Source organism: Falco naumanni, chromosome 2, assembly GCF_017639655.2.
Source record: "Falco naumanni isolate bFalNau1 chromosome 2, bFalNau1.pat, whole genome shotgun sequence".
In the NCBI taxonomy this organism is placed as follows: domain Eukaryota; kingdom Metazoa; phylum Chordata; class Aves; order Falconiformes; family Falconidae; genus Falco; species Falco naumanni.
This window is the reverse complement of record NC_054055.1, coordinates 13,995,430-14,007,854: the sequence shown is the minus strand read 5'-3', so window position 1 is coordinate 14,007,854 and position 12,425 is coordinate 13,995,430. Positions and strand designations below refer to the sequence as shown.

Sequence of the window (12,425 nt, the reverse complement as noted above, 5' to 3'; positions counted from 1 at the left end):
TACATCTAAAATGCTTTGCATGTGCTTGCTTACTGAAACCTAGTACGGCCAACTTTACTCATCTCTGGTTCCCTTCCAGCTGTATCTGTGACCCCTTCAGTCACTTTTTTTTTTTTTTTTTCCTGTTAAAGGTACAGTTGAATTAAGATACTTAATTGTTTAGCTGTTGGGTTTGTTGGTTTTTTTTAGTGCCTAGCACAAACGAATAAGATCGGGGAATTACCAACACACTTTCTTCATTCACATGAGCAACAAAGTTCTCCATTCTCATCACAGTTATTTGCTCGTTGTTATTATTATACCACATCAGACTTTTCCCATGGAACAGAAACGTTCTGTGTTTTTTGCTTTTAATACAGCCCCCAATAACAATTTCAGACAAAGGGTTACTAAGTAAAAGAAACAAAAAAAAATGAGCTGAATTATAACCCCCAATATTAACTAAAAAGCCAGACTAGCGTGCTGGAAGCTGACATTTGTAATGAAAAGTGACATGGCTGCAACACATTAGTGGGCTCTGTAACAGTGGGATGGGTTCCAGTGCTGTGGCTGCTCTCCAGATTGCTCTGCCATGCTTAGGTACCACAGCAGGATGCTGTGATACAGGAACTGCAGCCAGCATTTTCAGACACTAGTGCTTAACACTGACATAATGGATGCCTGTAAAAAGGACCTTTTTTCAGAGACACAGACTGTCTAGAGCATGTATTGACTGCATGGGAACTGTGGGAGCCCAGCACAGGTTGTTTTTTGGAGGGAACACTCCTTTGAGTTCATCAGGCAGCAGGATCTCCTTCCTCTGGGGAAGTTGGTATCTGAGTTACTCTGATTACAAAGCAGACACAAAAGTATTACTGAGCACCCAGGGACTGTGACAGACACACATCTATGTCAGCTTTGGTGTGGCATGCTTATTAGTTCCTTGCCGGGTTTAACAGAGCCTGCTTGGCTCCCGCAGAGCCACCTGGGAATCTCTGCATGGTGCTCCTAGTCACCGAGCACCATCAGGACCCAGGGCCTAGCACCTGAGCCTTGAGATACCTCAGCTGGCCATGAGAAGCCATGGAGGTGTCCTCAGCACCATGTTCCCACTGCCCCCAGTCCCACAGGAGGGGATGGACACTGTCCAACTGGCTCTCTGCAGAGCTGGCTCTGACCCGTGAGGTTTCTTGGCCATCATTCCATGCATGGAGCCGTGCTGCCTCCAGACCCAAGCTGACCCTGGAAGGTGTCCAGCGGCATTTGGCAGAGCTGCATGTCGGCTAATAAGCCCGAGTGGGCCTGAGCTGGCTCTGTGTCTCTGGCAGAGAGAATAAGCAGTTTGAGGAAAATGAGGATCAGCTGCATCAGCTTCAGTTTCCTTCTCAGCACTGGGCTAGGGAGAGCAGGAAAAACCCAACCCCAGTCACCAAACTGCTCCCGGAGGCAGCAGCAGTGCAGCCACTCGCCCTGCCTCGGGGACACCGCTTCGCTGGGCACAAACTGCACAGCTAGGGAGGGGACACAGCCATTTGCTTTGAGTTAGCACCAAAGCTTTTCTTGCTTTGCAAATGTGAAATGCAGCTCAGATTATTCCCTTTTGGTAACTTTGCAGAGTTTTAAGTCTTATTTTCAGTAAGACTGAAATTTTCAGTAAGATTGAAGTTTTCATTAACTTTCAGTGTTTTATTTTAGATGCAGTTCAGGAAGTTTAAAATAAAGAGAGACCTATGTATTTGGATTTTTTTTAACTTGTTTTTTTTTTAACATTTGAGGTTTACACAAACTATGTCCCTCTTTTTTTTTTTCTTCCCATGGCTATGAGGGCAAGAATCTTACTTTTCTTTAGGCACTGGTATGACTCCAGCAGCTGAGGCTTTGTGAAGCAGCCAGCCATGGCCATAACTCAGTCAAATGTAGAGCTGGCCGTCTGCAATCTCTCCTGGCAAGGGCCCAGTGCACTTTCAGTACTGCAAAAAGAGAAGAAAAACCCACTTACCCTCATAGAACTGAGCATATTGGGGAAATCCAGCTGCACGTAACCAGTCACACGCCTCCTTTGCTTCGATTTCTGAGAAGAAAGAAAAGAGAAAAAAGTTCACACTTTGTTATTTCGCATTAGAAGTTCTTTTAATTACAAGGAAATAACAAAGAGACTTGGTAATAGCTGTTGGTTGCTTAAAAGTACTGTCATCACTCTGAAGTATTTCTTTATAGCACCCTTTATATATAACACCTTATATATAACACTTTATAGAGGTGAGGGAATCATCAGCTGGACAAGACCGTAGATGCTCCTGATTCTGGAGGTGACAGTAGGGAAAGGTGAGCACGAGGGAATGGAAGAAAATCATATTTGAGAGGGGGACTACCTAAGACCTAAAAGTTTTTTGCATGGGAGAGGCAGATCCACACAGTGCAGTTACTAAAGCAGCAGTAAATACACGTCAGCTACACAAAAAACGAGGATAAATTTTGAAGTGTCTCCAGTGAAACAGACTTTGTGCACTCCAGCAGTCACACATGGTTATGCACCCAACCTCTGACATGACCAATGCATGCTGACAGTGGGGTACCTCAATTTTTACCAAGCTCCGTCGGTTCATTTTCGGGAAAGCAGCGTGCCAGGTCCAGCTCTGCCCAGCACCCGCACTGCCTGCGTGTGCAGCTGCTCCCACAGCAGCTGGAGGAACAACTGAAAATAGACGCTCGCCCAGATAAACGTGGGCTTCTGGGGAAACCTGGGCAACGTGTCCTTGCTGCCCAGATACAGATCAGGATCTACCACATGTACAGTTCCAGTTTACAAGATCAAAGTCAAAACACATACCTGCACCTCTTACATTTGCAAAACACAAAGGAATAGACTGTGCAGGTGTTGAAGAAAGTAGACATTTTATGTTGCTTATTATTCAACCTGAATGAACTAGTCAAGGGTTTTGGCACATTTGTGGTTGTAAAATCTAGGCAGCAATAACACAAACCCCTAAATATAATGCGAGGAATGGAACTGGAAAAAGAAAATCAGACCCTTGTTCTGCTTGTTCTGACTTGAATGCAAAAAATATTCCAGTTGTAAATCTGTTTTCTACTAAAATACATTTTTATAGATAGGAGATGCTGGCATGAATTTTTTGCCGTGTAATTCTGCTCAAGTCACTCATACCCTTGATGACTTCACCCACTGAAGCTCACCATAAAACTTGCTTTGAATATACTGTGCAGTATGTGACCCAAACACCTTTCTGATCTCTAAATGCCAGCAAATTTTGTTGCAGAAATCAAAATTCAGAACACAAGGTCTATGTATCAAAAGCTGGACTTCCAAAGATGATTAGACAGCCAGTAACGGCTCTGCAATGGCTGCGATCATTAGCAGTGCTGAAAAAAATTTACCAACAGGTCTTCATTTGCTTTGACATTAGTGCATGTCGAGGCCAAAAAAAGGAGTATGAAAGTACATTCAGTTCTTAACACTGCACAAAAGAATGAGCAGTTTACATAAAATGTGGCTCTCACTATTGCACATCTGTGTGCTGAAAGCACATCTCTATTATGTTCCAGTGAGACTGCCTATTTTTATTAAATACTTGGAAAAAAGACAAGTCTTTATACTTTTTTATTTTGCTTAATTCAATCTCATGAAACACAGATGAATCAATCCCATTTCAATATGTATTTTACAACTCAGAACAGCTGTACGTACATTCTAGCTTCATCTGGCCTGGAAGCACAACTAACAGAGGCTGTGGGTGATGGAGAATGCTACCATTTAATGCTCTTACACGCTTATCATATTTCAATGTTTTTTGCAGTTGGCTACTCAGAGGAGTTTGCTGAGGAATCTTCCTGCAGCCAAAGTGAGATCTAAAAAATCTCAGGTTGCAATGGGTGAATAATTGCAGGGAGTACCCAAGGAAGTAAATCTCACCCTTTTGGGGTGGGGGTGGGGGGTGGGTGGGTTGATTTTTTTCTTGTTTGTAACACACTGCAACCAGTCAAAAATGATTGACTGATTAACATCTTTCTTCAAAACTTCGACTCTATGTCTTCCGTGGAAGCATCTATGGGGAGTATTCTCATTTTCTGGGTGACCACCTCAAACAAACAGATTCAGCCTTGAATAAGATTTGCTAAGTCAGATTCCAGGATACTGGGTCTTGGACACGTATCAGTGCCCAGCGCATATCCCATCTCTCTCTTTCCTTTCTGGTCTTACTCAGAGGAAAGCAGAAGGGGAGAAGTGCAATGTGCTGCTGGCCCAGCCAGATATATGACTTTGCTCATACAAGTGTATTTCCACTGGCTAAAGGCACCTGTTCCCCTCTTGGCTGCTCCTACAGTTTAAGTGAAAAGGCACAACCAAGGATTTACTCCTTATCAGACACCAAAGGCAATTTCTATTATCTTGCTCTGGGCATGTTATCCAAGTTGTAGTTCAGAATGCAATAAAGATGCTTTCATTTCTGAATATTGTAATGCTTAAAACATAATTTGAGATGCTCAGTTCATCCTTCTCTTTCTCTGCACATACTCTAATATTTGCTTTTTTTTAACTTGCTGGTTAAACATCAATGAAGACTTTTTGAGAAGTGCATCAAAAAGACCACACTGAAGCTGTCAATGAAGTGTTGCAGAAATTACTTTTGGTAGTGTTGGTCCAGTTCTGTTCCCATGTCCAAGCTAATGCAGGGGTCTGAACCACCCTGCAGCACCTGCATGGTCTTGGTGAAACCCTGAAGGACCTCGAAAACCACATGTATTCACAAGTGGCTCCAAGGCAGCTTGTCAACAGCACAGAGAAGGGCCGTCATGCCAAGAAGTATGATTTTAGAGAGGACACAGCTCATAGTTATCTGCTTGAGGCTGGCAGGAGCCTCAGCTACTCCCAGAAACCTGTGAGCCACCACCGACCCACACGCAGCATCTCCCTTGGCATGACCCAAAGTCTGCTCACCCCATCTACCCAACGCCAGCTGGCTCTTTCTACTGCTTCCCTTTGTGCCACACCAGTTCCTGGCCAACCCTTCAAAGCTCTAGCTCAACCCTCTAAACTGGCAGAACACTAACCCCCCAAAACAAGGAATGGTCTGTTGTTGAGTTAGCAAGCTGACCGAGATCCTCTAAGGGTCCTGGTTAGTCCACATTAGCTGTATTTTAAAAAGCCCAAAAAACCCCGAATCACTGGGACAGTCCTTTCTCACATGAAAGAACACAGGAGAACTGTCTAAAAAATTGTTTGGAGAAAATTGACCTGTCAAGAGAAAATCACGTGAGTAACTTTCTAGTTTGGGACCTTATCACTGTCCATGAATACTGGTGCTAAGACCTAGATACTACAGTTCTTTCCCTTTTCCTGCCTAGACATCAGCATTTCATCTTGTTTCTGCCTTTCTACCACTCTTCCTCTGTCTCTTCTATCTTCTATTTTGGTGTTTCTCACTTTTTTTTTAAACTAGATTTTTTACTTAAGATTCAGATATCCCTTTGCACAACCCAGTGGAAGAAACAGCAACCAGAATAAATAAGGTACATAATTATCTCATCTATTATGTTCATGTCAACTTTATGTGGTAAACGCTATTATTCATCTGTCTGTAACTGTTTATGCTTACTTTTTTATTCCCCCTAAATTCCTCACCACTTAAATCTAATTTACTGGACTTAAGATAAAATATCTGGGAGTGATAGAGAAAATGATTAATCAAGTCATTGGAAAGGAGTGCATTTTACTGTGCAGCCAGTGAGCTCCAGTGGCCATCCCAAGCAGGTATGTTAAGTAGAAGAGGTCTCACTCTTGCGAGTGTTGTTTGGGAGCAGAGTAACAGTGTCACTACAGCTCAGAGGGTCTGCAGGTAGTTAAGCTGGTGCTATGCTTTACATTAACTTTTGGTCCTTGCCTTCAAGAGGAGGTCCTCCTTCAAGAGCAGTAAAACTGTTGGGATGACAGAGTTTGTACTGCATCTTCCAGAACAACATCAACCTGGCATTTTAGGGTCAGTCTGGAGGCTCAGGTCAGCCCTGGGTTTAATAACCCCTTTTACCTTCAGGAGCTGCTTGGACCTGTCTGAAAGGTAAACCAGAGAATACTCCTGGGGAGGAAAGACTGATCATGTCTTATACCTAAGGCAGGGTCAGGGTAGCTATAGACACTGTGTTGGAGAGCTCCAGCCTTGCCTTGCTGGTCTTGATGCATAACTTGTGCCCCGTATACCTGTCATGTCACCAGCAAGCCACGTCACCACCCTGACGTCTTCCCAGAAGAGTGCTCATGAGGGCAGGCGGGATCTATAGGGAAGTTCAGTTCAGGCTGAAGCTGTATGAGAACAGATCTAGTGTGTTTCTGCCTCTTCTTGCAGCCCAGTCTGAGTTACTTCAATGTCCACTATTACTGTCATCCCCCTATATCTCACAGTCTTTAGGATACTTCCCTGTGTAACTTTTATTCTTATTTTACAGATGGGGATTTAAAGCACTTCAGAAGTACATAAGCAGTTTATATGTAAGGTTGGTGGGAATTAGGTGCCTGACTCCTTAAATGCCCATAAAAATATAGCTATGTCACTCATCAGTGACTAATACCCTTGGAAATCTGGTCTGGACAGACCAAATCCCAAATGTTTGAGACCTAACCCCACCACTCCATTGTCACTCAGCTACCATGTAACACTAAAGGCTGACAGGTTTCCATTGAGTGGCATTTGCAAAGCTACTTCTGAACTAAGAAATTAGATTACAGTAGGGTAAAGGTGCTACATTCCAAAGAACAGGAAAATACTTGTGAATATGAGAAAAGATGACTTTCCAAGGTCATAAATGGTCCAAGGACCATAAATCCACAGTAAAACAGAGGCTCACATCTATAGCTTGCAAGGAGTAGGTTAATACCTTAACTACTAGATTATCATCTTGCTTACCTGCTGCTGGCAGGTTGGTGTTGATCATGGAAAAATACAAAACCTTTCATATTCCCTAAGGAAGAAGTCCCATGGAATTTAATAAAGACATACAATTTACTGTAACCTTTCATGTTGTATTGTACCCACCAGGATTCATTAAAAGGGAAAATTCTGAAGTTTTATTTGTAGGATGGCATAAACTTTTGTGCAAAGGATGTTGGTGTCTCTGAAATTATTTAGGCTTTTAGCATGATTTCCTGAGAAATCCATTTGAGGGAATGCTTTCAGGTAGAGGTCTAATGCTTTATCCCATTCCCTTCCACTCTGTAGGACTTTTCCAGAAGAATTCCAATAATAACACAAGGGTAATTGCACCATGCACCCGTAAAATTACCATTTATAGTACAAATATATCACAAAATAAAACATAAGCATACAATGAATTTGTATGATTTTACTACTCTATGATATGTACTCTTCAATAAATCCTGATAATAAGGTTTTCAAAAGTGGAATTTCATTTGGAATTATTTTATATCATGCCATATAATTACTATTAGAGGCAAGGTTATGTTTTGCAAGCAAGGAACAAATAAAGCTGTCAAAGTGTTATTTTAATAGACCTTAAGCTTTTGCAGAATATTGTAGTACTAGTAATAATACAATAAAATACGGACCTTTTGCACTACTGTGGCTAAATTTAACTCAAATGTCAATAGAAAAATATCCTTTCAAGCTCATGAGTAGTTTCTTTATGTGTAATCCTTTACACTTGGTGAATAATAGCCAGATGATGTCCATTCATGCTCTGACTTCTTAGAAAGGCTGAAAGTGAGAAGCATGACTATTTACGGACATGAAAAAAAAATCTCATATGCTGAGAGATTAAAAGATTGGGACTGTTTACTTTGGAGAGCAGATGAATAAGGAAGGTTTATGATAAAAAGGTACAAAATCAGGGCTAAGATAAAAACAGGAAATTGGGAACTTCTCTGCACTCTACCTTGTAGCACAAGGACAGGGAGTTTAATGAAAAGGGAGGAATGAAAAAAAAAGAAGGCAATCTGAACTGATAAAGTATTTTTTTAAAATACAATCTATAAAATTGATAGTCAAAGGATACCAGGGTCAGGAGATGAGTGGGCTCAAAATTGAGCTGGAGTCTTGTCTTGACTACTCACTACTGCCACCACAAACTTGGAAAAGGATTCTCCACAATGGAATAAATGAAATCAAAGACAGTGTTATGAGATTGTTTTTTCCTGGTTAGATGATCCCTTCTATAGCTTTTCCTCCTGAGCTACTGACATTTCTGTTGCTCAGACACAGCCTGGAACTATATAAAATGTTTCTTTCAACCACTATGACAATTGTTTTGTTCCCGGCTACAACCAAATTCTGCACAGCCCAGCTGGGAGAGTTCTCGTCAGACTTTTATCTTAAATAAGGCTGCATGTCCCAAGAAGAAAGGTGTGTTATTCCCGCAAGAAGTTAGGAACCTAAGTCCCCTTTAGCTGAAAACATTATGCTGAATTCCTTTCCAAAATTAATGGGATACTGGTAAAACTGGTAGGCCTGAGATTCATAGCAGGTTTATCAGGCACGAAACGTTACAGGTCTGGGATCAGTGTCTGTATTAATATTTTTTACGTCTGCATCTCATCAGAGCCAGGTATACAACAGAATGATTTCCCTCATGCTAATACCAGGAAGGCAGCTATGCAAATAGCATCGCAACAGCAGGGAAAACACTAACACTCTGCAGTGTAGCAGACACCTTTGTACGATGTGCTACACTCCCAAAGCTCTTTAAGCTGAGAGGTGACTCACAGGGGCCACTGAAGCAGCCAGCACAAGTCAGCAGGGACACAGGGACACACAAAGCCATCAGCAGCAAGAAATAACCTGAGGGACTCCTGATTCAGAGTAACTGGCGACCCTTCCAGACAGCCTTTACTGCCCCTGAGAGTCTTTAGCATAAAATCAGTTCCCCAGGGATTTATCCCATTATGCAGATGTCTAAGCAACTCCCTCTGCTGAGGTACAGGGTGTTCAGCACAATCAGGCACCTAAACATGAGAATGCAATGAGATCTGGACACCAAGTTGTCTTAACATTCGACAGCCTCGGACATAACCTTAATAGCACAGCAATGACGTTAATAGTGCCAACTGATGCTGAGAAGTCATGTCTTGTTATATGGCTTAGCTATGTGATAAAACAAAGAGACTTGGGTCTTCCTTTGAGTGTCCTCTCAAGGTCTTTGGTTGCTGTTTATCATCATAATCCTTTCTATTTACTACTGGGTTTTCTTTCTCCTTTTCTTTCCATGTCTTCCACTCTGAAGTCACTTAAAACTCACTCTCTGCCATTCATTTCTCTGACATCTCTCCTATCTACTGTCCCACATGTCCACTCAGTTTATACAACCTTATTCCACGTTAGTTTCCTTTTTTTTTCATCTTCCTTTTAAGTTCCTGAAACAAGTTTAAAACCCTCCTAACCCCAAAATTCTCTCCCTATCTCCAAGTATCACTTGGAAACCACTTTTCTTCTTAGCTTACAATTGATTTGTACAATGCAGCACTTTGTGATGACACTAATAAAACAATAGCTTGCATCCCACATCTCATCTTGAAGCACTTTAAATGGTTATAAAAACTGATGCGAAAGTTATATATAGGGATCACTTCATCCCTGGGTGAAATGCAGCTGCATTAGGATGAAATGTGGCAGCTGCATAAAAGAACGCTGCAGCAGTTTATGACAAGAAACAAGAAGAATACTTTATCCAGCTGAAACTACTAAAGGGATTTATGAGATAGATAAAATTCAAATAATATATATATAGAGAGAGGGATCTGACAAGGACACCAGGCTCTCCTCCCTTTAGTCTTAGGAAAAATTCTCTGGTATTGCTAATGGGCAGAAGTGATTAAAAGCTTGGTTTCCTCCACATCCTCCCCCTTCCCCATTAGGATTTATATCCCTTTTCTTGCCTTCTGACAGCCCCCATGAGTCTCGGCTCAGCACAGACTCTGAGGACAGAGTACCACCCACCCATTCTTCAGTACCATGCTGCCCTTCCCACCTATTTGGCCTGCCATTCAATAGCCAAGCACCACTGACTTGAGAATTAACAGCGCTCTGATCCGTGAGCACTGCATGTCCACTGAAAAATGTGTTTGGGTAAATGTCTGGAAAATGTGAGTCTTTAAGGGCTCTAATATAAATTCTATTGTATTTTTAATGTGGAAGGAACATTATCAAATAGGTAGAGAAAGGGATAACGATCCCATCCCTTGGGATCTATTCTGAAACTTCTGGTGACTCATGGAGTCATTATGGGCCAAATTTTGAAAACAGACTCATTTTATGAGTTTCTGCCTTTAAGTTCCCAAATTAAGAGATCTAGGCAGCATCTAAACTTCTATGTATTATGGACCAAAGAGTGGCCTGAAGACCAAAATAGCTGCCAAGTTCATACTGAAAAGGGAAATGCTGAGCCCAGCCGGTGTTTAGAAGATTTTCCACTGTATGCTCTATTGCCACCCAGATGCGCTATATAGTGATTTTTATGTTGTACCATTGGCAGTTCCGTATCTAATAGATATTGTTAATAATCAGTCATTGAAACATCACAGTTTGATATACCTATTCATATATGTTCTTATTATATATTCATGTAACACATTCATCTTGCATAGCTTCTATTGGACCTCTATTTTTGAAGAGTGAAAGAGCGAATGAGCGGCCCACAGGCTGCAAAGCAGCTTTGCAGGAAAGGACCTGGGGGTCTGGTGAACACCAACTTGAACAGGAGGCAGCAACCTGCCCTCCTGGCAAGGAAGGCAGACAGCATGCTGTGCTGCATCAGGAGGAGTGCTGTCAGCAGGTCAGGAGAGGTGATCCTTCCCCTCTTCTCAGCACTGGTGTGACCACATCTGGTGTGATGGGCCCAGTTCTGGGCTCCCCAGTAAAAGGAAGATACAGATTTACTGGTGTGAGTCCAGCACAGGGCTACAAAGATGACTGGAGCATCTGACAGATGAGGAGAGGCTGAAAGAGCTGGGACTGGTCAGCCTGGGGAAGAGAAGCCTCTGGAGAATACCACCTATGTGTATAAAAAAACTGAAGGGAGGGTGCAAGGAAGGCAGAGCCAGGGTCTTCTCAGTGGTGCCCCATGACAGGTGATGGGTACACAGTGAAACACAGGAGGCTCTGTCTGAACATCAGGAAACACTTTTTTAGGGTGAGGGTGACCAAGCACTGCTGCATGTTGTTCACGGAGGTGGTGAAGGCTTCACCCTTGGAGATATTCAAAAGCCATCTGAACATGGTCCTAGGCAGCCAGTTGTAGATGGCCTTGCTTGAGCAGGTGGGTTGGACAAGAAGACCTGCAGATGTTCCTTCCTACCTCAACCATTCTGTGATTCTGTGACTATTTCAGGAAATGCGTAAAAATAACTCCAAACTAGCCCAACAGTGAGGAGGAAAATACCTCCGCTAGCAACATCGTACTCCTCCTAGTGGAGTATTTCGGATGAAGAAGTGCTGTAAGCTCCTCTACACCCCACACCCCTTTTCTTCTTGAGGAAGACTAGAAACCATTGATTTTAGATTTTAGGACCCAAAGAATCATAGGAAGGGTAAGCATAACACCAGGGAGAGATGTAGCTGATAGGAAGTAGATATGTATCAATTCCACCTGTACCACTACTGGAAACTTTATGCCTGGAATTAAAGGTGTTGTTATCTTTGTACCTGAACTAACTCTTTGATTAGATTACTAATACTTCAATTACAGGAGCACTAGATACTTCAGTTTGTACACAAGTTATGTTTCTTCAGTGCATGTAAATTGCACAAGGTGTTTTGGCTCATACTGTGCCCTTGAGATCTGGTTTGAATTTGCGTGCAGCAGATGGACCCCACTACATGCAGCTTGCAGCTACCCTCTGTCATTGCAAGGTTTTGAAAAACGTCATCTCTTGCAAGGCTAGGGAAGATCTGTGGACAGCTTGAATTCAAGCAGCATACACGATGCACAAGGTCTCTGGAGTGGCCTTTCATTCAGAGGGCTCCCAAGAGGATGTGGTGCTGGTCTGAGCGTTAGTGTCAGCTCTTATGGATACTCATAACTCCAATTCCAGACAGAGATTTAATGACTCTGGAAGTCAGGGTTTTCAAGCTCAGTGCCCTAAACCAGAGGTCAAGTTTCAGACTTCAATGCCTTGCTTAGTTTTTCCACAATACCCAACGTGGCTTGCATGTGTGCGGTACAGAAGTTAATTGGTCAGACAGTAATTGGAGCTCGTCAGATGAAAGGCACTATGGAATGCAGGAGAATGCTTCATGTTATAATTTGAGTGAAAATGTAAACAATACCCCAAAAGATAGATGTTGTCATCGTAAACTTTCTCTCTGAATTATGCAGATAAGTAGAACAAAACGTTAACGCCTTATCAACATACTAATTATTCCTTGATTATACCCTTCATGTGCTGTAGATGTTCAATTACATGTGGGCAATCAGATATACATCAG

General features: G+C 42.3%; 1 protein-coding gene across 4 annotated transcripts in view; it reads right to left on the bottom strand.

Annotated features, from left to right (window-relative positions):
• The window catches only part of STARD13 (StAR related lipid transfer domain containing 13), a 296,712-nt gene that overhangs the window by 36,845 nt on the left and 247,442 nt on the right, over window positions 1-12,425 (bottom strand). For all 4 annotated transcript variants that reach the window (XM_040583322.1, XM_040583325.1, XM_040583324.1 and 1 more), the window contains one exon: window positions 1,979-2,050. In XM_040583322.1, coding sequence (XP_040439256.1) covers window positions 1,979-2,050 — 72 coding nt within the window. The remainder of the gene's footprint in view (window positions 1-1,978; window positions 2,051-12,425) is intronic.